The sequence below is a fragment of the Diplotaxodon limnothrissa genome, linkage group LG20 (assembly GCF_057381915.1).
Source record: "Diplotaxodon limnothrissa isolate DT_005_m linkage group LG20, D_limnothrissa_male_GT1.1, whole genome shotgun sequence".
Lineage (NCBI taxonomy): Eukaryota > Metazoa > Chordata > Actinopteri > Cichliformes > Cichlidae > Diplotaxodon > Diplotaxodon limnothrissa.
The window spans coordinates 31,664,804-31,689,620 of record NC_140615.1 but is presented as its reverse complement, the minus strand read 5'-3'; the positions used below and the strand labels follow the sequence as shown (position 1 = coordinate 31,689,620).

At 39.9% G+C, this 24,817-nt stretch overlaps 1 protein-coding gene across 1 annotated transcript; it reads right to left on the bottom strand.

The window, feature by feature from the left end:
• Positions 1-665: 665 nt before the first annotated feature.
• pip4k2ca (phosphatidylinositol-5-phosphate 4-kinase, type II, gamma a) lies at positions 666-15,898 on the bottom strand. Its single transcript, XM_085343875.1, has 10 exons — positions 15,480-15,898; positions 13,419-13,516; positions 13,065-13,161; positions 12,557-12,703; positions 5,229-5,375; positions 4,934-4,972; positions 4,709-4,822; positions 4,178-4,442; positions 3,095-3,198; positions 666-2,690 (listed from the first exon to the last, which is right to left on the bottom strand). The coding sequence occupies exons 1-10, from the start codon at positions 15,636-15,638 to the stop codon at positions 2,610-2,612; spliced, it is 1,251 nt and encodes a 416-aa protein (XP_085200001.1). The 5' UTR covers positions 15,639-15,898; the 3' UTR covers positions 666-2,609.
• Positions 15,899-24,817: the final 8,919 nt, after the last annotated feature.

The following is a 24,817-nucleotide window of genomic DNA, read 5'->3' as shown; positions in this document are numbered from 1 at the left end:
ACCAGTGTGTGAATGTGAGAGTGAATGAATAGTGGCATTAAAGGTCTCGAAAAGCGCTATATAAATGCAAACCATTACTATACTGGCCAGCCACTTAAAGAATTAGAGATAAAAGGCAGGAGAATAAAACCAGCTGTACTCACTCCATCTCAAGCACTGATGTTAAGATTTTTACTGGGAGTAAAGAGGGCGGGCAAGATTAGAAGGCCAGCTCAGGTTGAGCGGCTTGGAGACAAAGTTAGGAGCCAAGCTGAAGATAATTTGGACATATGTAGGAGGGATAGTGGATACACTGGTCAAAGGATGTTGACGATGGAGCTGCCAGGCAGGAGGAAAAGACGAAGCCCACAGAGAAGATTCATGGATGTAGTGAAGGAGGGTATGCAGAGTGTTGGTGTGACTGAAGAGGATTCTAGAGAGGGGGGCAGATGATCTGCTGTGGCAACTCCTAAAAGGAGCAGCTGAAACCGTAGAACCTCAAATCTCTCCCCCCCCCCCCTCCCTCATTTTATCAAATTTTTTTTACATTTAGAAGTTGAGATAGTGAGCATACAGCTCTCCCCTCACCCACCAACCCCCCCACACACACACACACCAACACGCACGCACACAGAGTTACACAATTACACAAGAATGATGAGTCGAACACTTTCCAGAAATTCTTGGTAAAATATATTTTGGTCCAAAAGCTGATTTGTAAAAATACATGTGCAATCATGGAGTAGATGAGGCATCATACAGAGAGTATCACTGCCCTGTCACTGTTCAGGAATGCTGTTTAATATCCCACTGCTGTAAGGCTGAGCGACTGAAATGTAGTGTTTATATCCAGAATGTTTCACACGGTACTCTGGTCATCACTAAATCTCAAATACCATTACATTACACACATGATACTTCATAATCCTAATGCTACTGTGACTCATATCGGTCATTTTAACACACAAAATACTACACCAGGAGTCAGAATCATGACGGATGGGCTCATTCTCAGAAGCTGTTTTCATATTTATTTTACAACAACAACAACATCAAAAACACATGATTTTTTTTAAAAGGCAGAAATGATCCTTAAATATTTGCACCTTCATAAATCACCTTCAAACTACCGAATATCCTAACAGGCTAAGAGATGTGTGCAGGCCAAATCGTCCCATATGCTTTCTATTTTCTTCTTTCTGGTCGTTTAACTGTGACAACGTTGCTCTACACATTTTAATGATGAGAATAATGGAGGCTTTGGTGGAAATCAGCATTTGATCTGCTCAAACTGCGTTTCATTTACCTGCTCAGCAGCAAAACACTCATTCAAAGTGCAAATCCTGCTTTTATAAAGCTTTGATCCCACACATTTGGCACTGGAAATCAAATGGCGTCCATATATCCATAAATAATAATATTCTTCAAGTGCAGAACCTAGTGTACTACTGCATTTAATACCAATCTTCATTAAGCTCACAGGGTGTAGGGAATATGTTTTGTTGCCGAGAGAACATCTGCCTACTGGCACCTCTAAACCTCATCAATGACAAAAACTGTCTAAGAAAATGAAGTTGTGGTTTTATCATGTATTTAAAAATCTATTTAAAAAAAAGAGATATACATCTTTTGTAGATTTTTTTTAACTAGGTTATTATTTTACTGAGCCATTTAAGATCAGATGGGGTGTATGCAGTCTGTGAGTTGACTGACATGAAAGCATCACTGCAAGTCAAAACTAAACTCTTCTGACTGATTTCTGTCTTTTCATGTGATGAAGTATTTCTCCTGATAGCAGCGCCTCCTTCCACAGAGCACAAGGGTTCGCTGAATTCTCTCGTGAGAATGATGCAAATCTTATGCTACGGCCTTCACAGTCACCAGATTTGAGCCCAGTTCAATAAACCGAGATTTGGGACAATTTTGAATAGCATTTTTGCTTGAAATAAACCTCATTGACATTTTTGGGGGGGGTATCTGTAAAGCAGACTTGATGTGGTGCCTCAAGTCTGCCTCAATCTGAGTCGTTACACTCAGATACTGATGGATCGTTCACACAGAAACCTCTCATCTCCAAATGTATCGTCAATCAGCAGTTATCGTCCAACCCAGAGATGTTAACCACAAGGTTACCTCTGTGGTGCTTTAGAGGTGCATATAAGCAGATTTTTGTTACTTTTGGAAAGAGCTATGAAACCCATTCCCCTCTACTTCCTTTATTCTATTTAAGCCAACATCTCCTATTTATTTAACACATGAAATTAGTGTTCTCATCTAATCCTCTGCAAAAGCAAAAGTTTAATCAATCTAAGTTAAGTTCACAGCTGGAAAACCAAAGTAAAGCAGAGGAAAGAGACATAATATCTGAACTTACACAGATGCAGTTTAACACTTTCAACACTGATCAACAGCAGGTACCCTATTGCTCCAGAGTTAATTCATTAAGTGTTAACATCTACAGAAATACATCTTAAAAATAAATATATGCATCAGAAGTAGTATATTATATTGCTACAACTTAAGTCTTGCCTCAGATCATCAACTCTAAAGAATGACCTGTGTGTGTGCATACTACTTTTAGTCTATAGTAGAAGACTTTTAGCTCTCAATTGGATCGACCTGTGGCAGTGTTACGCAAATATGTTTGAGATGAAATCACGAAACCTTTTGGCGTATTGCTCGGGGTGGACTGTGGAGATTTCAGCACCAGCCTGGAACACAGAGAGAGAGGGGGGGGGGGGGGGGGGAACAAATAAATACATAACATTGTCAGTAAGTAAGTAAAGTAACATTTTATTTATATAGCACCTTTCAAGATAAAAATCACAAAATGCTTCACCGAAGCAGAAAATGGACCCTGAACTTAACAGGGAGACACTGCAGTTGGATCAGCAGGGGAGTGGCATGCGAGTATTTGGGATACTTTGTCAAAAGCCTAGCAGCAGCATTCTGAACACCCTGCAGTCGTTTCAGGGAGGCATTATAAGCAAGTAAACAAGGAATTACAATAATCTAAGCGACCAGCTTCATCTGTAAATTTCTCGACCTCCGTACGGGTACAGCAGAGTGTTTCGAGCGGCTGACAGCAGCCCTCCACCTCTCTTGTGCTACTCACCCCGTGTTTGACAGTTTTTGCTGCATGAGCGGCTTTCTTCTTGGTGTCATACTGCGTGAGCACGTCAATCAGGCCCATGAAGTAGACCTCCCTCTGAGGGGCTCCTGAGATTAAAAGGCAGAGAACAATCTGGGTTATTTTACCAGGCTTGTGGTGACAGCGGTAGTCACAGGTCTCATTTAAAAAGCATCAAACCAAAAGCTCCCTGTTCAGATATTAAAATTAGAACCACTACAGCTATATTATTACATTACAGTCATTTGTAAAAGGCTTTTCTTCTTTTTTTACACTGAATAAAAGAAAATCAACCAAATCTGAAACACCAGGCTCAACTTCCAAAAAGATTTCTTCAGGATCTAAAGTTGTCAGGGTGATATCTCCAGGCTGTTACACAGAACATGTTTCTCCTTTTCACAGCAATAAACAACAATTACAAGGATTAGAATATGACTTTCTTCAAAAATTATTCTCAAACAACAGACAACCTGCCTGGTTGGAGAAAACGGGTAAAAAGGAGACATTTCATATGCCACCTTCTGACATCTTGATATGACCTTTGGTAGTTTTCTCCAGACAGGAATAAGACAGGTAAAAAAAGTCACCGTCCTCTGTGTCATAGCCTTTAAACTGGTGCAGTAGTATTTGAACCATGACACATCCCATAATACTCACGCTCAAAGTTCGCCACACAACAAATCGCAGAATACAAAAACAAGTTAAGGTGCAAGTTTTAAACAGATGTTTATTTTAATCCCTAAATATTACACGACCGTCTCCTGCTCTGGCTCAAAAATGCTGGGAGAAATAAACCAGCTTGAGTGCTAAACCCACCCCCATGTACTTTGGAGCCTGGAGCTCATAAACTATTTATAGCACGACAGCATAATTTTGCATGGCTGAGACAATCGGCTGATTGTGAGGCACTGATTGATTCATCACACAATGACTCAAAACATGTAGAAACAAACGGTTGGTGTTGGTTTAAAAAATAAAATGAAGACAGAAAACAGTCACTGGTACTGGTTTGATCAATGCAGTCAGCTAACTTTCAGGTTTAAGCATCCCCTCCCCACCAGTATTCACCTGGGCAGCTCCTAACTGCATACACGTCCACGTAGGGGTCGAACTCCCCGGGCCCCAGAGGCTTGACGGAGGACATGTAACCAGCGATTCCCTCCGGAGAGTTGCCATAAGAGCCCACCGTAGGACCCGGTGCAAGGCCGTTTTCTGCCTCCGGATCTTCCTCTTTGACCTCTTCCTCACACTCCTCCTCCTCCCGTTCAGCTCGGCCGATGTCGTGGATGCCGAGCAGCAGGCTGTAGTCCATGATCTTCAGCCTCACTAGAAACTGAGCGAGGAGAGGACAGTGTTTTCTAAAAGGCTTTTATAACCAAGCTTAAAAAGGAATACCTACTTCGAATTTCAAACTCTTAAAACACGATAGATCTGCAATTTCCTCATAAAACTGAAACTTCTCCTCCTTCACTAGTAATTTAAGTAAATACATTTAATATTTCCTAAACAGCAACAGAGGAGCAACCTCAGCAGGCTGATACTGCCACTGTGTGGCAGAGGAGAGAAACAACAACAACAACAACAAAACCGCTCACCCACCTCGACATCTCTGTTTAGCTTCTCCATGAACTTTTCCTTCTCCTCCTCAGTCACATAAACCTTCTGCATGTTGTTCCTGAAGTCCATGTCTTTGAAGGTAGGGAGCTCTTTGACCTTCGGGGTAAATTAATAAATTATACATCTCAGGAGGACTCTTGGCTTTGAGATAAGACAGAAAACAACATAATGATATGAAAAGAGGACAAAGGAAGAGGTTTCTTTTACCCTTTCTTTGTCGCTTGCTTCCCGATCCACCAGAGAGCCCTACAAAGAGAAACTGCTTTTAATATTACCACTGACACATCAAACAGAAAGAGTGAGAGACCATCTTAAAGAGCAAAACACTAAATTAAACGGATAATCATTTTGTTTTTCTAATAAAATCATGAATAAATTTGGACCATTTCCAAAATCTCAACTTGTGGAAACTAGCACGACTTCCTCATTAATTTGTGAATCACTGATGAGAAGCAGTGATTAAAAAAAAAAAAGGTCAGACTGCCATGCAGTTCCTCTTCACCTTGAGGTCGTACTTCCTGTGCACCACCAGTCTGTGGCTGAACATGTTCCTCATGACCATCAGGTAGGTCTCCTCGCTGTCCACGGTGACGCGGTACATACCCAGGAACTGTGGCAGCAGCGTGTTCCCGTGACACTTCACTATGTGCTGCAAAGAGGAAATGACTGTGAATTTGCATGACAGGTGGAAAAGGAGGATTAATGTCAACGGCAGAAACAACTTCACAAACACAACGAACAAAAACTGAAGTTAAAGCTTCAAACATTCAAACTCTCTTTTGAAGCAAGAGCGATTAATAACTAGTTTCATGTCTGTGCTGGAGAAATTGAGATCAATGTCTCAATTTCAATTCAACTGAAAATTTAAATTGAGGGTCTTTGCAATGCTTCATATCGTCTCTCGTGGAGAAATGAGATTCATCATAAACTTTAAAGCCCTGACACATCATTATGTGTTGTACACTTGGGTCATGCTTGGTCTGCTCCTGTTTCTTACTGATCCATCCTTTGTTGTACCTACGCTGATTTGCATGCAAACATTATTTGCTTCTCTGGTAAACTTCCAACTATTTTCCGGAATATCGTCTTGGTTTGGCTGCCAAAATGTCTCAGGATAAAGTAAACTTACTCTCTGACCTCCCCCCCCGCTGGTAAGTAGCAACTGAATTTTTAAAACATGAGATGGAAACACATAAAAAACAAGCAAAAATATACTTGGGCAGTCATTAATAAGCCTGGCTGGCTCGCAAGCATGCATGGGAAACGCTGAAACTCGAAGTACTTCTTGTTTTCATCTGGTACTCCATCACCAACAAACTAAAGTTAGACAGACCTTTGCACTAAGACCGGTTGAACAACTTATTTCAGCAGCTGTGCATAACGGCAGCTTTCCTAAGAACAATATACCAAATGTGGTTTACAAAGTGTTTACTTAGGCATCGAGTTTCATTCACACATCAGTAGGTAGAGGACACGCCCACTGTAGTAAGATGACAGTGCCCATCATTTTTACTGAATTAACAATTGCTTTGACTTGAGAATGGGCCAAAAATCTAGCATCGATAACTCAAAAGATTATCAACAAACCCAAATGTTAACTTCACAAGTGATGGAGGCCAATTACTGAGTGTATCAGGGTCAGACTTTTAGCTGTGCTCAGCACTCGCTATAGCAGTCAGTTAAAATAGATGCTTCCCTGAGACTGGCCTCATTCAGTGTCCCATCAGACCAATAGATGCTCACAGTGTTAAAAAGACATCTCTCTTTGTGTCCTAACACCATTTTCTGACCACGAGGCTGTCAGAGGATCTGCAGCTTGCATACATGTGGATGCTTTTCTGTTCAGCTCAGCCATCTGCATGACTTTTATACATAACTCGATAAATGTTGTGTCAAATTCAAGTTCAAATTGAAGCCTTGACTACATGAAGCCTTCATATTTTACACTCACTTGATTCACTGTGGCACACAAGCATTTCAAAATTATGGCTAAGTCAGTAAACCGCTCCCATCTGTGTTAAGAAAAACTTGTAATGTGTACAAATGAAAACAGTTTGGAGGCACACCAAGAAAACATGCACCATAAGCAGTGGGATATAAAACATCTCAATGTGGTGGTGCCTCACCCAACCAGCCCCACCCTGGAGTGTATCTAGAGAACATTCTTAGATAACTGCATGAACAGGCGGGTGTACATGCGTTCCTAATAAAGTGCTCATTGAGTCTACAGTGTGGGAGGTTAAAGTTTTGGAGGTGTTGTTAAAATTACTACACACACAGAAGCTGTGCTGTTAAGATTTACATGCAAAGTGATCACAGGCATCACCTTTGCTTTCTCCATCACCAACCGAAGCCAGTGACACATGTTCAGCCAACTGTTCATTATCACAACATTATCTAGCAACAAAGCTGGTGAAATGACGTGATGATCAGATGCGCACGCTTAAACTATCTTTTTCCCACGCTGTAAATAAACCAATACATGAAACCCCAAACCAAAATGCAAATACCTACCCAACAAACAAATATCATGAGTTTCCAGATTACTTCAAATAAAATGTTAATCTGCATTTCCAAGACTATCTGGTCAACAGATTGACTATAAACAGGCGCCAGGAAACATTTGGAAGCAAGAAAGTTGCCCATTCTCTGGATGCACATCACTGTTGTGCTGATGCTCTTTTTGACAGTTTGTTTTGCACTCTTTTGTTACTACTGGCTGACGAAGACACAGGACTACACTACTATGTGTGCGAGCAAATATAATGTAATTTTATTGCAATGCATTTAAAAATGTTGCTATAAAAATCCTTCTATTTTTGACCGTTTAGCCAATGAAGCCCATCGCATTTGTCGTAGAGCGAGAGGCGAGGTACACTCTAGACAGCTCACCAGTCTATCACAGCATCAACAGACCAGATCCTCAAGACAAAATCCCTACACCTGCCAAAAAACCTCACCCAAAATATTGTCAAAATTAATTTGAGTAATGCTAAAGTAAAGTCAAAGCTCTCATGCCCGGTCCAAGCGAACAAATGTTCTGCAGGCTAAAAATGTAGCACAGAAGTTAAATATCCTCCAGAAAACTCACAATAAACAAACTGATCTACAAAACAAACTAAAATGCAGAACGCACAAACAATGAGTTCATTCAGTGCTGAATGAAGTAAACGTCCTGAAACAGAGCTGCCATTTTCCTCATCTCCCTCGCACTTTTATGTAGGCTGCACAACCACAGGCTACACATTCCACCGAGAGCCCAAAGCAGCCAAAGGTTTGCTCAGTGGACTGTTTAGCCTGAAGTGAGATCTAGTTTTGAATCATCTACATGACTCAGCTCCACCAGGCCGAACGGCAAATGGCAAATAAAACCTGACGTAAACAAACAAAACAGGAAAGAAAGCATGTCACCGCTCTGATCTCCCCTTCAAATGTACTCTGATATTTACATGAACACAGATGTGGCGATATGAACATTTGAATATCTTTAATAAACCAACAATATACCGTGTTTGTTCAGCCCTGTGCGCAAAGGTGTCCTGTGACTGTAACAGAAAAACAAACAAACAAAAAAAAAAAAACAACCTTGGCTAACCTTGATGATGAGAAATGCTTTGGTCTGCAGAAGGATATCGTCTTCCAGTTGGGCTTTCCGCCCACAGGAAGGTTAACGGCCTGGCTGAGTGTCTGAGAAACACCTTAAACCAAATCCAGGATCTCCATCAAGGATGATTCAAGACAATAAGAAATTATTTTCTTACTCACAGCACCAGCCTGCTGCCAAATCTATAAATAGTTGTTTTCATAATCTGCACGAAATGCTTACTTCCAGACCTCCAGGACAAATGCTTTTGTTTTTTTCAGCTGCAAAGGTCCAAATGAAGGAGACAGAAAATACGTGAAGTAGGACACGCGCAGCAGCAGACACACAGCTCAGGAAAGCAGACAGGAGGTGAGATGGACAGACAGACTCCGGGCTGACTGAATGAGCAGCAGGCAGAAAGGACTCAAGATGCTCATGGGGAGGTTTATTTATAGTTGCACTGCAGGATGAAAAAGAAACAACTGGGACAGTCTCCAACTTGCATGTCACCCTAGTATTAATGTCACTCTTCCTGCAGCTTCTCAGCAGATTACTGTTGAAGGAAACGTGATCTTTCAGTAAAGATGTGAGGTTAAAAGTCTCTTGATGTGCCCCTCACCCTATGACACTAGAAAAAGGTTGAAGTCTGACCCTAAACTGGATAATTGAAAGAAAATGGATGGATGGGAAAAAAGATAATATGAAGCAAGTCAGCCTTCGAATTGGTCTAACTTTGTTTTGACATGAATTTGCATAAACTTAACTAAAATTAGTGTTCGCTCAGCTGTCTTCTTATTATTAAAATCCAATACCTGTTCTATCAACGTTCAGAAAGGGCTTCTTCCTGTTTCTTCCTTTCACAATAAAAGGCCCTGACATCTACATTGTCTGTTTGACTCACAAACTAAGTGCTCAGCCAGACTGAAAACAGGAAGTTAGTGTAGAGCTATACAAGCATATTAATAAATACGGGAAGCCAGACAGAAAAGAGGAACTTGTACCATATAAGGAGTTGTTGAAACTGTGTGACATGTAAAGTACCAAAATAACACCTATATGAGACACATTTTATGATTCTAATGTTAGAGATCCTGCAACTGGCGTTGGGCTGTGCAGGGCTCTCTCTTCCGGAAGATGATTGAATAAAGAATTATAAATGTTTTGACCACTATGAGTCGGGTTTTCTCTGTTCTATCATGGGGATCAAAGAATCGGGTTTTAATAACATATATATATATAATTTTTTGTTTGTTTGTTTTTGCTAAGAATGTGTGTCACCAGTTAAATATTAACTGACATTTACAATATCAAATAAACTCTGTTCCTCAGAAAAGAATGTTTATGAATTCAATTTTGTGATCCACAAACAGGATGGGTTTGAAAAAGATTTAAAAAACAAAAAAACAAAAAACAAATCTTAAGCATTAGTTGCATAAAATAACTATATTCTCCACCTGAATGAAAAAAAGCACAAACACTGTCAGCTTAAAAACTCTCAGCTTTCACACAGAGATATCATTCGGCTCTCTCACTATCATGTCATAATCTTGTTTAACTCACCATTTTAATGTTCTTATTTTTTAATGAGAACAAGGCTTATTTAACAGCGCTGTGTTTTCAAAACTAGCTTGATCACAAAAACCAGCCCTCATAGGAGAGTCTGGACTTCTCTGAAGTAAAGGAGATGCAAAATTAACAGGCAAATGGCTGCGTGGGGATAGTACTGGCTGCTGCACGATGAGGAAGACGCAAACAAGAACAACTGAATTCATATCCTCATTTTTTTCAGAGTCAAATCAAAGGTTTATATACTTTTAAATACTTACTAGAGTATTTAAAAGTAGAATGGGAGCGAGAGCATTCAGTTTTCGGGCCCCTCTTCTGTGGAACCAGCTTCCAGGTTGGATTCGGGAGACAGACACTATCTCTACTTTTAAGATTAGGCTTCAAACTTTCCTTTTTGCTAAAGCATATAGTTAGGGCTGGACCAGGTGACCCTGAATCCCCCCTTAGTTAGGCTGCCAGGGGATTCCCATAATGCATTGAGTTTTTCCTTTTCAGTCACCTTTCTCACTCACTATGTGTTAATAGATCTCTCTGCATTGAATCATATCTGCTATTAACCTCTGGCTCTCTTCCACAGCATGTTTTTTGTATCCCTTTTATCCCCTCCCTGAGCCTGGTTCTGTCGGAGGTTTCTTCCTGTTAAAAGGGAGTTTTTCCTTCCCACTGTCGCCAAAGTGCTTGCTCATAGGGGGTCATATGATTGTTGGGTTTTTCTCTGTATCTATTATTGTACGATCTACTGTACAATATTAAACGCCTTGAGGCGACTGTTGTGATTTGACGCTATATAAATAAAATTGAATTGAATTGAATTCAGGTATTTACACTTTCTAACAACCACGCTTGTTTCCGAGAGGCACATGTCGGCCGTAGCTCAGTCTAATGAGAATATGATTTAGAGGCTAATCGGCAGTCTCCTGTCATGGCAGATCAAACCATACAACTAGAGTCACTTATTGATCAGTGACTCTCCCTAGTAATGCTACTTTTCTGCAACAAATTACTCTAACCATGCAACATCATATTAGTCACTGACTTGAGTGTGTGGATAGTGTTATCTCTGATACACCACAGGTATACATTGACTAATCTGCTCATCAGCATTTATAGGGCTGTACGTCACTGACCTTCAGAGTGTATTTTTATTGAAACCATTTAACCAAAACCATAAAACTTGCAACAGACATTGCCATTGTTGTCTTGTTGATATTAGCTGTAGTCAATAGGAATGTAGGACTTCAGGCAAAACCACTTTGATTTCCACTGAACTCTTCACCAACTCTTCAAAGATCGCATCTCATCTCAAATACCTGAAATAGCTGCGCAGAGTTGTCACAGACCTGTGTTGTGTTAACTTTACCTGGCTGGACCTCATTTTCATTTTTGTTTTGAAGGAACTCTACACAGGCTTTCTGACAGACACCTGCAGCCATCTTTGGCTCTGCATGTGTTGGTACAGGAGGATCTAATCTCACAGCACCACACAGGCTTTTGTCTGTTTGTACGCGTGTGTGTCTTAAGAAAGACAAAAATAGTCCCATAAACCACTTGGGTTTTGGTTTTTGGAATTTCGTTTATTGTTAAACTTAGAAACTAACTGCTAGTAAATCTGTTTCTCATTGTTACCTAGATGGTATGTTAACACCTGTAACTAATCACTCGATCGTAGTTGAAGGAATTTACACCCATTTAACTGCCAGTGTTGTGCAAGTATTTATCTAAATATGATCTGAAGAGGCATTTGGACCGGAAATGGCTAAGTGCGTCAGACTTGACTAGAACTCGCGCAATGTAACGTGTAGTTACATTTCAGACAGGCTTTAGCTACTTCAGTTAATGACACTGGGGCGATCGTGGCTCAGGAGTTGGGAGTTCGCCTTGTAATCAGAAGGTCATTGTGTCCTTGGGCGAGACACTGTGAATGTGTGTGTGAATGGGTGGATGACTGAATGTGTAAAGCGCTTTGGGGTCCTTGGGGACTAGTAAAGCGCTATACAAATACCATTTACTGGTTCCACACAACAAGGCAGAGACCCTTTAAAAGTAACCATCAAACAACAAACAAACAAGCCACATGCCACAAACAAATGTGGCGTGTAAACTTATTAACAATAAATAAACTTTTTATCCTGCATATACAATTTTTGTCACCCAAGGCTTAGTTTACCAGACATGCCATAAGCCTAGCCCTAGAATAAAAGCAACTGCAATGTTCAAACCTTTCTTTTAGTGTTAGTCTTAGGTTTAATCCAAGTCTGGGAAACTAGCTGGGAGGATTTAAATACAGTTTTGTTAATAACAGGAAAAGCCAAAGCCTTCTGTAAGGTGAGCCAACACAGACTCTTAAGCCTCAACTATATGCAGACCAGTGCTTCCATGAAATTTAATCTCAAGCCAGGAAAACAAGGTAAATAATCTTTAAAAAAAAAGTTTTAAATGTCATAAAATACTATAAATAATTACACTTGGAAGAGAAAGAACTAAGAAAATAAAGCCATGGGATTTAAAAATGACGTGTGCTGATCAGAGTTGTAATTAAAGGTTTGGGCAGGCCAGAAAAGCTTTCTACACGTCTAAATGGCCTGCAGACATCACTAGTTTGGCTGACCTGACACACACACACACACACACACACACACACACACACACACACACACACACACACAATGCTATAACCATACCTGGTGATACTCTGACAGGATGTTGTGCATGTCTGCCACATCCTCGCTGGAGATCTGCTTAACCACCAGCGTCCGGTCATAAGAGTTAAGGAGCAGGCCTTCTCCCTGATCATCAACGCTGAAAGGTGGGCTGCGAGTCAGTGACACCTGGAAACGTCACACGGGTTAGCACAGGCACTCATCTTTAGTAAAGTACTAAAGACAAGAAGTAATTTCAGTCATTTTTTATGAAAACAAGCTACGATCATCCCTTATGGTGCATTCGCCCCAAACATGCAGTACCACCAATGAAAGCTCCGCCTCTCAAATGGCTTCAGTACAGCCATCCTCCATTTCTGATTGTCGGTGGTGCCAGGAGATTTACAACTAATACTTGCTAATTCAGGTCAATTCTCTTCGCTGCGCAGACTGTTTGTACTCGAGCCAAGCAAAAACTTCATATTTGTTTTGAATGCGCCATTCAACAGTATCATCAGTGATCACCAGCCAACGACTCAACTTTACACACCTGATAGTCCAGATCCTCAATACCAAACCGTTCCCTTAGATTTCGAAAGACCTGAGGGCAGTATTCTTTGAACTTGAAATGTCCTGGGAGGTTTTCCCTGTGAGAGGAAGCAGTTAGGAAACTTAACTCATTCCAAGACAAACATGACTTATTTCTCACTAAATTTCAGCTCCAAAACATTTGTCCAGCTCTACAGTCCAACACAAACATCCAGTCTTATCACTGATTTATACCCCGATGGGTTTTTTTGTAGTTTCTCAAACGCTTCAAGGGGTCAGCAAGTTACATTTTCACTTGACTAGTTATAAATTTCAATCTGTTCCATGTGAAAATGTGCTCATTTCTGAGTCTTACTTGTTGAAGAGGTGGTTGTTGACTTTGATCTTAGTGTTGGCTTTGAAGTCATCGGGCAGCAGCATGACGGGAACAGGCACCTGGTTGAGATCATTAATCTGCAGGAAAAAAAGAGGCAATCATTAAACAGAATTCAGTGTCTGAAATAAACCCACAACTGACAAATATCATTTTGTTTTTACAAGCAATGAAAGACAACTGATCTTAATGTTACAATGGGCTTCACAGAAAGATTAAAAATGCATTAACCATTCAAAAGAAAATGATTAAAAATACTTGAAAATGACAAGAAACAAGCCAAATGAAGAGAAAACAAGTCAGGCAATAAGAAGAGATTTTTAGAAGAGATTTAGAAAACAAACATTTGTAACTCTCAAGCTGTAAGACAGCACTGTGGGGACTTGTCAGTTTTCTGATGTTGCACAACTAAAGCGGCTCATTAATCATTTTAAGAGAATCCAAAATGAGGCCATCAAATGTCTTTCATGTAAGAAGAGAAAAAGCACCAGATTGCTGATATCTTGGATTAAAGCAGCATCAAATGTTTAGTTTAAAATTACTTCATTACTTTTCAAAAATTTCTTTCAATCTGACACTTTTTAAAAAATATTATTTGTAGTTAAGAATGAGCTACTTTTATAAATGAAGTATAGAGTGGAGCAATCCTCTTGTTACTCAAAACCACAGGCAAACTTTGGGGCACAAAGTCTGCATGGATCTCAGCTAATTTGCTCTGTGACCTCAGCAAACACCTTCTTCATGACTTTATGGGCTCATTCACTAGTTTCAGGTCCTACTGAATAAAACATGGAGTGCAGTTTATAAATTAACGCATCCACCAATAGCTCCAAGAAGAAAATGCTCAGCAGCCCATCACGTTCATTGAACAGTAGGACAAGAATAAAAAGAAGAATAAGACATTTGAGCTGTAACGTGTTTCCAATATTTTAGTTGAAATTTAAAGGCTGTTATTGTTAAGATGTGGTCATTATTTGACAGCTGTGTCAGAGTTTCTGCATGATTCAGCACGTTTAACCTTCAAGTGGAGTTTTTTAGAACGTAACAATGCTTTCTACCAGGAATCTGTTCATTTACACAGTTCTATTTTTTTTTTTGTTTCTTTACAGGAACTGACCGATCAGTGTGGCAATACTGAAGGAAACCTGTGAGGTCATGTGCACCCCACCCACAAAGATGCACCTTTTGTATTTGTAAGCATTTTGAGATATGCACAAAAGATTTACAGACTGAGCCACATGCAGACTTTAAGTGAGGATCTTCACCCTATACAAGTCATCATACAGCGATGCTGGGATAGCGTGGAAGGAGAGACAGTGATCTCAGAGAGAGATTACTTTATTTTAGTAGTCAGCTGCTCAAACTTCCAGTTTTCATCTCATCAGTTCCCTATCCTTTATTTCTAGCGCCCCACCCAAACACAACAGACTAGAACCACCCTGATTTCCCCTGCTTGACACATTTAAAGGGGGAATTCAAACAGATCTTGAAATATGAACATTTTAATTTTAGGCTGTCAAAACACAGATGGTTTCTGTGGTCTTATAGCCCCGTATGTGCCAAGTTTGAATGTTCTTGTATTAATGTATACTTGTCTTTTATGTTTGTTTATGCCATTCATTCATCTGTTATGTAGAAATTGTGACAGGTGTTGTGACCCCTTCAAATAATATATACATCTGAAAGTTCATGAATATTAAACTACACCGGGAATTCTTTAGCCAGGATTTTATGTGAATGATTTTCACTCGTGAGAAACTTCAGCAGGATAGAATCACATTTACCTGCTTTGTAAATAAACTGTACGACTATAAAGACCTTTCAGCCCCGTGTGCCGCAAAACAAGTTCCCACCGTTTGTGCAGCTCTGTAAACATCCGTGTTCTTCTCCAGGTGAACGTGTACTGTCACTCAACCAGACGGATTTCGATCTAACACCCTCACCTGTCCGGGGATGTTACCTGTACTCTGGCTAGCTTTCATGCTAACACTGAGTTAGCACCAACATTAGCATTTAGCGATACGTTAGCTAACACCGACTCACCGAGTGATTAACGCCCCACATGAAGACGCTCAGCACGGGGTCGCTAGCCCGGAACACCTTCACCTTCTGCTGCACGAAGTGCTTCTTCTTCGTCTTCGTTTTGGGCGCCAGGATCACCATAGGACTGGAGGTAGCCCCCGTGTTACCGAGGGCAGCCATAGCCGCAGACCGTCTCCCCCTTGTGCCCTGCTCCGACTGGCGCTGGTGCGGGCGGTGACGCCTCTTCCTGACGGCTGCCGTCACCCGGAGCTCTCAAGCTAAAGCGGCTAACCTTCCTCGCGCTGTTCTGTCCAGGCTCGCAACAACTAAAGGTCACCAGACCCGCTCAGCTGGTGTCAGACTGACGCTGTTTCCCCAGAGCACCGCTTAACGTTTAAACCGAGGAGATGAATCATTACTAACTTCACCCAAGCGTGACTTCACAGGTCCATGTAATCACTGACAGACAGTCCACCACCGCCCCCTCGAGCCCACCTGTGTTATTATAGACCACGTGGTCAGTGTACGATTAATTTCTCCGTCAGTTGGATACGGTTTCTTAAAAACTGGATCATATCAAATGTTAATTCATCTCTGTCATAGATCTGAAAATGAGAGTAAATATTATCTTAATACTGATATATAGTAATGTGCAAAAGTCTTGAAACAGCCTTCATTTCTTTATATTTTGCTTCTAGGCAGCCAAACTTTAGAATAAAGTTTTTTCAAGTGGTTTTGAGCAACAGTTCTCCAGTTTTTCAGTCATTTTCAGAAATCTGAAAAAAAATAAGACATCCCCACTTTTTCTCTCCTAGTGGCTCTAATCCTCTTCTGTGCTAAAGAGCAATTATCCAAAAACTTGGCATATTTCAGCTAGGTGTGCAGTGTTTCCTTAAAAAAAATTAAGGAAAATTGAGAAAAATGTATAGGTGGAGAACAAAAGAATAAGTTGAAGATGTAATAATAATAATTATGACAAATAACAAAAAATATTGTGTGTGTGTGTGTGTGTGTGTGTGTGTGTGTGTGTGTGTGTGTGTGTGTGTGTGTGTGTGTGTGTGAATATGAATATGGCACAATAAAGATTAGTATTATAATATAATACAGCTGTTTTAATGCAATAAAGTAGTGTTGCTATTTTTAATGTCTTTAGCTATTTAATAAAAAATAGAGTAAAATAAAAATGACTTTGTAATTACAGTTAACAGACATAAAAAATAAAACAAGCACAGTAAATATATGATGGCTTTTAATTGGTTGATAATGGTGTAAATGTGCAAATTGTAGTAGACAGAGTTGTGGGTGATTGCCATAAAAACACACAGAATAACATACAGATTTTTTTCTGTCATGATTTTTCTTCTTCTCCAGGTTCTGCTGCATAAAGCAGATTCCTCAAAACCAGCTGAAATTCTATTTATTCCACCATTGTGGTGCCAGTGCTGATGCAGAATCAGTTCTTGTGTTGATATCTTCGGAGAACTGGCCCACATTTTGACAGGTTTGAGAACGAATCATTATGTATTGTGGCTGAAAGAAGTTAGTGTAATTTATCACTTGTTTTATAAATGTTGTTTGGACATTTCAAGGGGGTTTATCCAAGCGTAATACAATTTTCAGCTCTTAATTTCTGTGGAAATTTAGAAATGGGCAGACTCCATGGATTGTTTCTGATTATCATTAGAGAATTTCTTTCAGTAGCCTGTCCCATTTGAACCTACTGATGTCATTGGTTCAACTGGTTTTGTGATACCTTACTAACACTGGCATTTTTCAGCATAAATATGTGCTCTTTTCGCCAAACTATGTGGATCCCAATCTGACTGAGCATCTGTAGAATGCTCTGATAAAACAGATCTGATACACTGATTCTCCAGCCGCACAGCCAACAGAACCTAACGGTTTTACCTCCAGCATCCCATCCTCAGAGGTCCTGTGTCCAAGCCCTGAGGGACTGGAGATGTTTTGAAAGCATAAGATGGAACCAATAAGTATTAGGCAGGCATTTGTTACTGTTGTGACGGATCTGTGTATAATGGGGGCCATAGGGGCCCAACAAGAAATTGTATTTATATCATTTGACTTTGGGACTGCTATGTAAAGATATGTAACTCACTTAAATAAATGCAAAACGTTGCCTTTATACCACTATACAGTAATCTTTATAGTTTCCTTTTTTCATATTTAGATGCGTAACCTCTAGGGGGCAGCAAAACCTCAAAATTCTGTGAGGTTACTTTGTGTGGAGGTCACTAAGAGATCTCACAGAAACAGCTGCCTTGCTTTATCTTGTCTTTAAAGGGACACTGCAGCCGATTGATATTGTACTTCTACAAAGCCTCTGGACCTGTTGGACCAAATCTGTGCAGAACAGTCTCTTGAAATGTCCTGATGGGATCCCAGACTGCTGGATCCCATTTTGCACTAAACAGCAGAGATGAAAGATCCATATCTTTCAAACTCTGAGCTAGAATATGCAACACAAATGTGTTTTTAAAAAAGCTAAAAACCTGACATAATCCTGTTTGCATTACGAAAATTCACAAATGAAGTGCTTTGCAAGGTGCTTAAGACCAAGCAAGGTATCTGTTATAAAAACACATGAAAATAATTAACAGTTTCCAACAACTTCAACAAAAATTTATCATTTTATCTCATTTAAAACCAGAGAATTGAGTTGACTTTTGATTCAAATATAGAAATAGGACACACATGTGATTTCTGCAAAGGATCATGTTTGCGTCTTCATTTTCTCCAAGACCTTCAATTCATATTATGCATTTATAAAGAGATATGAGATATTCTATGCTGTTACCTTGGAAACAGGCATGTATCTGGTCCCTGAGCGGAGAAGCAGAAGAAAATTATCCTTTATGTGCCTACTAATGGCTTAAAGGCAGCATGACTCTAATGTGCTCTAATGTGTAATTTCTGTTTCGCTGCTGGCAGCTGGTTAGTGTGACTGCAGAGGGGATTCTCAGAAAATGGATATAAGCACAAAGCCTTAAATCCAAGAACTACACAGTACCATGCTTGCATGCAGGTAATGATTCAAAGAAGTCTTACTTGTTCATGATTAGAAAAATGCGAAAGTTCATAATGTTTGCGTAGCAGTGCCCAAAAAAATGAGACTTTAGTGTTTTTCCCTTTATGAGATCAGATTTGATTTGTCACACTTTATTGTTCCCTTTCAGGCCTAAGTGTTTATAGCCATTAAGTACACACTTGATTTAAGCTTCTCGTGTTTTGTTTTGTTCAGAAAAACCTGTTGTGGAAATTGTTTTTTAATTTTCAAGTGGAGCCTTCATCCCTGAGATCAGGACAGAATATGCAGAGTGTTTAACAACAAATAAGCTGCTGGGGCCCATTCAAGGGCCCTTTCTGCAAAGATTCACTGGGAAGTGTAACTCAACATTATATATGAAAGTATTAATTTTATGCCATTACTGTGTATTCAAATTATATCGATAGAAGCACATATAGTTTTATACAGCATAGTCTTTAATGCTTTGAAGATTTACTATGTTTTACTCATAGGCTGTATATAAAAGATGGGAGTCATTTCCAGGTCTGACAGTGAAGCCATATGTCAGCTTCGAAAGATACTTTAGGCCGTGTCGGGTGTTAGAGGAGGATGCAGAAATGTGGAGGTAGACTGAGTTCAATTTCAAGCAAGCCATTTAATGACTGTTGCAAATGAGAGACAGCTGAACTAAATCACAGAAGCAAAACAAAATAAAGCAGGAAGTGTGATAACTAAACTAGGAAAGCAGACACATGAGTGAGCTTTATACTTGGCTCGACTCAAGACGATTGACTACTGAAAATTCCAAAATGGACCAAGAACAGGACTAACTACAGTAATGCGGGCAAATAGGTAAACAATATAAACACTGAGAAAACCAAGAATTACATAGAGTAGTTAAATAAACAAAACTTGAACGTCTAAAAAACTCAAACAAACACCGGGTAAACTGACCCAGGGTCATGATAAGTGCAGTTTAACTGCCTTGAAACTGTATTCTTTTCAATATCCATCAGAGGGTGACTCGTGTGATGGCTAAAAGACTTCTGGTTGTTTAGAAGTCTAATGAGTTTTCAGCTCCTTCGTTTTGAAGCCTCAGTATAAACTTTCCTGATGACCTCATGGGCTCTTTTGCTAGTTTCAGGTCAAACTGAATGAAACATGATGTTCTTTTGGTAAATTGTTCTCATTATTAGAGTCACGGTGGACGGAAAGTCTGGGTTTTGGCAATGAGGGTGCACTGTCAGCTCAAGGTTTCACAGCAGGTTGTCACTAATGAAGAGCCGGCATCATATCAGCTACGTCCATCGTTTATATACAGTGTGAAACAGGAAGTCGCCAAATGACCTATTTAACACTGACTGAAGAGTTAGAATTTACCCAGTGACTTTTCACAAGCAGTTCAGGACAGTGCAGTTTATTTCATTCCCCAATAAACAACAATGGTGAACTGTTGTTTTGATTCTTAACCTGCACATTAGATGCACATCATTTAAACCACACTAACAAGTGACTGTGCGCTTTGTGGTAAGCACTGCAGTGAAATTTGCAAAGCAGTAAGGTCGAAGTTTCAAATACAACTCAGTTCCCTGTGTTCGTACTAAAGAGCCGTTAAAAAGAATCAAATTGTATTTAATATCCACATTTTAGAATCACGTTCATGATTTTAAGTCTCGAGCAGTTATAGGCAATGACAAGATTAAAACACAGGTTTGGTAGATAAGTCCTGGCATGCAGTTTTGAGATAAATACATATTATATGGACTGTTTTTTGTTTTATAAATTAGTAAATCCAAATACTTTTTGACAGTTTAAGTAGTGACGCTGTGCTCTCTCTCTGTTCAGCCATTCGTCTTTTTTTCTTTTTCTTTTTGTTTTACTTCAGAGTGGTGCATTATTTTGAGTCTACAAAGCAGGGTGTCATCTTTTATGCATTCAGTTTTGGATTCAGATTTTCATGCTTCATCATTCTCATAACACTGAGCCTGTTTTCTGATTAGTATTTGTTGATTTTTGGATGCATTTCAGGGTGATTAGTTTTGAACTCCTATTTTTCATTTAAATCTAGTTCCCATTCTGACTTTGTTATTTCTCATATTTACTCCCTTGAGTGTTTTCCTGTCTGTCTTTTTTCCTGTTCGTCTTGTCTTTCTGTGTTTATTCTCTAATCAAAGGAGCTTGCAAAGAAAAGCGTCTGGACTTCTTTAAGTTGCTTGAAGACGTTTCACCTCTCATCCGAGAAGCTTCTTCAGTTCTAAGGTGAAATGGCACTTACAACATTGCAAAACACCTTGCTACCATCCTTGCACCTCTCGTGGGGAACACCCCACACCACATCAAGAACTCCACCGACTTTACTGACAAGGTCCAGAAACTTACCCTGGATACAGATGAAACCATGGTGTCCTTTGATGTAGTCTCCCTCTTCACTTGCATACCCACCACGGAGGCAGTGGACGACTACAAGAAGACAGCTCCTTGGAAGACAGAACCAACTTCACACCCGATCAGATCTGCACACTGTTAGACTTCTGCCTTACCACAACATACTTCAAATACAATAAAGGCTTCTACAGACAAAAACATGGCTGTGCCATGGGCTCCCCCGTGTCACCTATTGTAGCCAACCTTTACATGGAGGAAACTCAGGAGCGTTTTCTCCAAGCACGACATCCCGGTGCATTTCAGACCCAGCAACACGCTCAGACAGAAACTGGTTCACCCGAAAGACAAAACTCCAAAACACAGACTTAACAATGTGGTGTACGCTGTACAGTGCAGCGAGGAATGCCCAGACCTCTACATTGGAGAAACCAAACAGCCACTTCACAAGCGTATGACACAACATAGAAGAGCCACCTCCACAGGACAAGACTCAGCAGTCCATCTGCATCTAAAGGACAAAGGTCACTCTTTCGAGGATGCCAATGTTCACATTTTGGACAGAGAGGACAGATGGTTTGAAAGAGGAGTGAAAGAAGCCATCTATGTGAGCGACTGTGAGCGACCATCTTTGAACAGAGGCGGTGGTTTACGACACCAACTGTCTGCCATCTATAATCCAGTTTTGAGATCCCTTCCCAGACGCCTTAACGCCCACTCACATCCTGGGCCATCTGACATCAGGAATTCGCATGATAAGGTGGGGCCAGGTTTCACAATGAGCTCACCCGAAACTCTGGCTGATTGGGACCCACACCCAGTTTCACACCTTGGCTCAGGCGATTAGAGGATCATCAGGGGGTCCTTTGTCCCTCTTTGGGGGGATACTCCCACTAGGTTTAAATCTGGGACTCCCCTATTTGACCTTAGAACTGAAGAAGCTTCTCGGATGAGAGGTGAAACGTCTTCAAGCAACCTAAAGAAGTCCAGACGCTTTTCTTTGCAAGCTCCTTTGACTACGATGACCTGGATGACTGAGAACCTTCACAGATTTATTCTCTAATGTTTCCTGGTCTCTGATTTGATGTTTAGTGTGGATCTTGTCTTTGTGAATAGTATTTTCCTTTCACTTCATGTTTTAGGTGTCTTTCATATCCACCACTATTTTTACTTCCACGTTTCCTGATTCTTTTTACCTGTCAATTAAATTTTATTTATGCAGCGCCAAATCACAACAACAGTTGCCTCAAGGTGCTTTATATTGTAAGGTAGACCCTACAATAATAGATACATAGAAAAACCCATCGATCAGATGCCCCCCTATAAGCAAGCAGTTTGGTGAAATGGGGAAGGGAAAACTCCCTTTTAACAGGACGAAACCTCTGGCAGAACCAGGCCCAGGGAGGGGCGGGGCCACCTGCTGCGATCGGTTGGGGTGAGAGAAGGAAGACAGGACAAAAGACATGCTGTGAAAGAGAGCCAGAGATTAATAACAAGTAATGATTTAATGTAGAGAGGTCTATTAACAGATAGTGAGTAACGTGACCAAAGAAGAAACACTCAATGCATTATGGGAATTCCCCAGTACCCTACACCTATTGCAGCATAACTAAGGGAGGATTCAGGGTCCCCTGATCCAGCCCTAACTATATGCTTTAGTAAAGAGGAAAGTTTTAAGCCTAATGTTAAAAGTAGAGATAGTGTCTGTCTCCCGAATCCAATCTGGAATCTGGTTCCACAGAAGAGGGGCCTGAAAACTGAAGGCTCTGCCTCCCATTCTACTTTTAAATACTCTAGGAACAACAAGTAGGCCTGCAGAGCGAGAGCGAAGTGCTCTAATGGGGTGATATGGTACTACAGGGTCATTAAGATAAGATGTCCCATTCCTTTTCCATTTTCAGTTAGTTTTAGTCCTCAGTGTGTATACTCACTGAGTACTTTATTACATACACCTTTCTAACACTTTTTTCTTCAGAACTGCCTTAGTTCTTCATGGCATAGATTCAACAGATTCAACTGCTGGAAACATTCCTCTGAGATTTTACTCCATATTGACATGGTAGCATCACAGTGTTGATGCATTTGTTTGCTTCTTGTGAACTGTTGGGGCCATTAGAGTACAGTGAACTCAAAAAATTGGTACTTATGGTTATGGAAAACTTGGGCCCTCTCGCTACATTTGCCAAACCTTCTATCAGGACCCTTGGTGTAAATTTTGACTCAGCTCTGACTTTGGACACTCATGCTAACTTACTGGTTCACTCCTGTTTTTATCATTTAAAAAATATTGCTAAGCTGAGTCCCATTGTATCACGCTCAGAACTAGAAATGGTCATCCATGCATTTGTCTCATCTCGTTTGGATTATTGTAATTCTTTGTTCACGTGTTGTGTGAAGGCTCTGTGGATCGTCCGCAAGTTGTTCAGAACGCTGCCGCAAAGCTTCTGACCAAGTCTTCTAAATACTCTCACGTTACACCTCTTACTTTATGTTCAAGAAATCATTTTAAGATGATTAGAGTTTTGTGAAATGCTGGAAGCATGCATGTTGTATATGCCAAAGTCTGTTCTTAGCTGACAAGAGTGGGACCTGGTGTGGTCTCTGCTACTATAGTCCATCTACATTAAGGTTTGACATTGTACTTTCAGAGATATTCTTCTGCATATCTTTGTTGCAACGAGGGGTTATTTGAATTACTGCAGCCTTCCAACCAACTTGAAGCAGTCTATTTACTCCCTTCTGACTTCAGTCATCAACAACGTATTTTTACCCAGAGATCTGCTGCTCACTAGAAATTTTCTCTTCTTCAGACCACCTTCTGTAAACCCCAGAGATGGCTGTGTAGGAAAATCCCAGTTGGTCAGCAGCTTCTGAAACACTAACACCAACAACCATCCCATGTTCAAAGACACTTAAATCATCTTTCTGCTCAATTTTGATGTTCAATTTGGATAATAAACCTAAGATGTTTGTGCAATGTGATTGGCTGATTTGATATTTCCATTGATAAGTAGTTGAACAAGTGTACCTAATTAAGTCTTGATATACACAGCACTGGCTCTAGCTATTATCAGTAAACAAATGTTGGTCCAAACACACATTTGGCTTTAGCGCTAATTAGTCTTAGTTTTGCATTTAAATGCTACAAACACTGGCATTATGCAGTCATACATCTATGTATAATTTATAGTACACATAGTGTATTATTATTTCTTATAGCTTGAGACTTAACTTCAGCCTACTGTAAAGTGTTTTAATCAGTGTAGCTACGTCCTTTTTAATTACATAATTGCTTGTTCTTGTTGTGAAAATTTGAGCCTAAAGAAATTATCTTTACAGCTGTTTTCTTCTCTTGGTCACTCCCTGGGTGATTAAAATTGCTCTCAAATGACATATTTCACAAAAGAAACACACACAACACCAGTTGTTATATTAATATATGTTTTATTCTTCTCTATTTTTTTTATTATCATTATGTTTTATTTTCATATTTGCAAATCTTACAGGTCCTTTGTGCATGGACCTTTCATCACGGCACACACATTGGCACAACAAGATTGGTCAGAAATAGATAAATTCTAATCACACTTTAATAGCACACAATTTCATGACTTTTGCAAGGACTCGGGAAAGACATACTATAACAATAACAAATTTGATCTTTTTTTTCTGTACTGAAATCATAATTTTAAAAGTAGGATGTGCCAAAAGAAAACATAATAGTAACATGGACATTCTTAAATTCTCAAATGAACAAAGCATAAATAAACAAAAAGGAAAATTAAAAACATGAGATCTAACCATAAGATGTACAGCAGTTGAATAGAGCTCTGATGAATGTGATGAGTTTTGCCATAAAAGTGCCTCTAAAGCACAACACTTCCCCTAACATGAAATAAAATAATCTCTGTCTTTAAATAAGAAACTGCTGACAATATAAAAATACATGGCA

Bases quoted from the DNA above. Each gene is read 5' to 3' on its own strand.
- pip4k2ca (XM_085343875.1), bottom strand. From the start codon at position 15,638: ATGGCTGCCCTCGGTAACACGGGGGCTACCTCCAGTCCTATGGTGATC. The intron at 12,704-13,064 runs GTGTGTAAAGTT...TGACGTTTCCAG, and splicing joins TTGAGGATCTGGACTATCAG to GTGTCACTGACTCGCAGCCC. The intron at 4,443-4,708 runs GTGGGTGAGCGG...CTCCTCGCTCAG, and splicing joins AGCTAAACAGAGATGTCGAG to TTTCTAGTGAGGCTGAAGAT.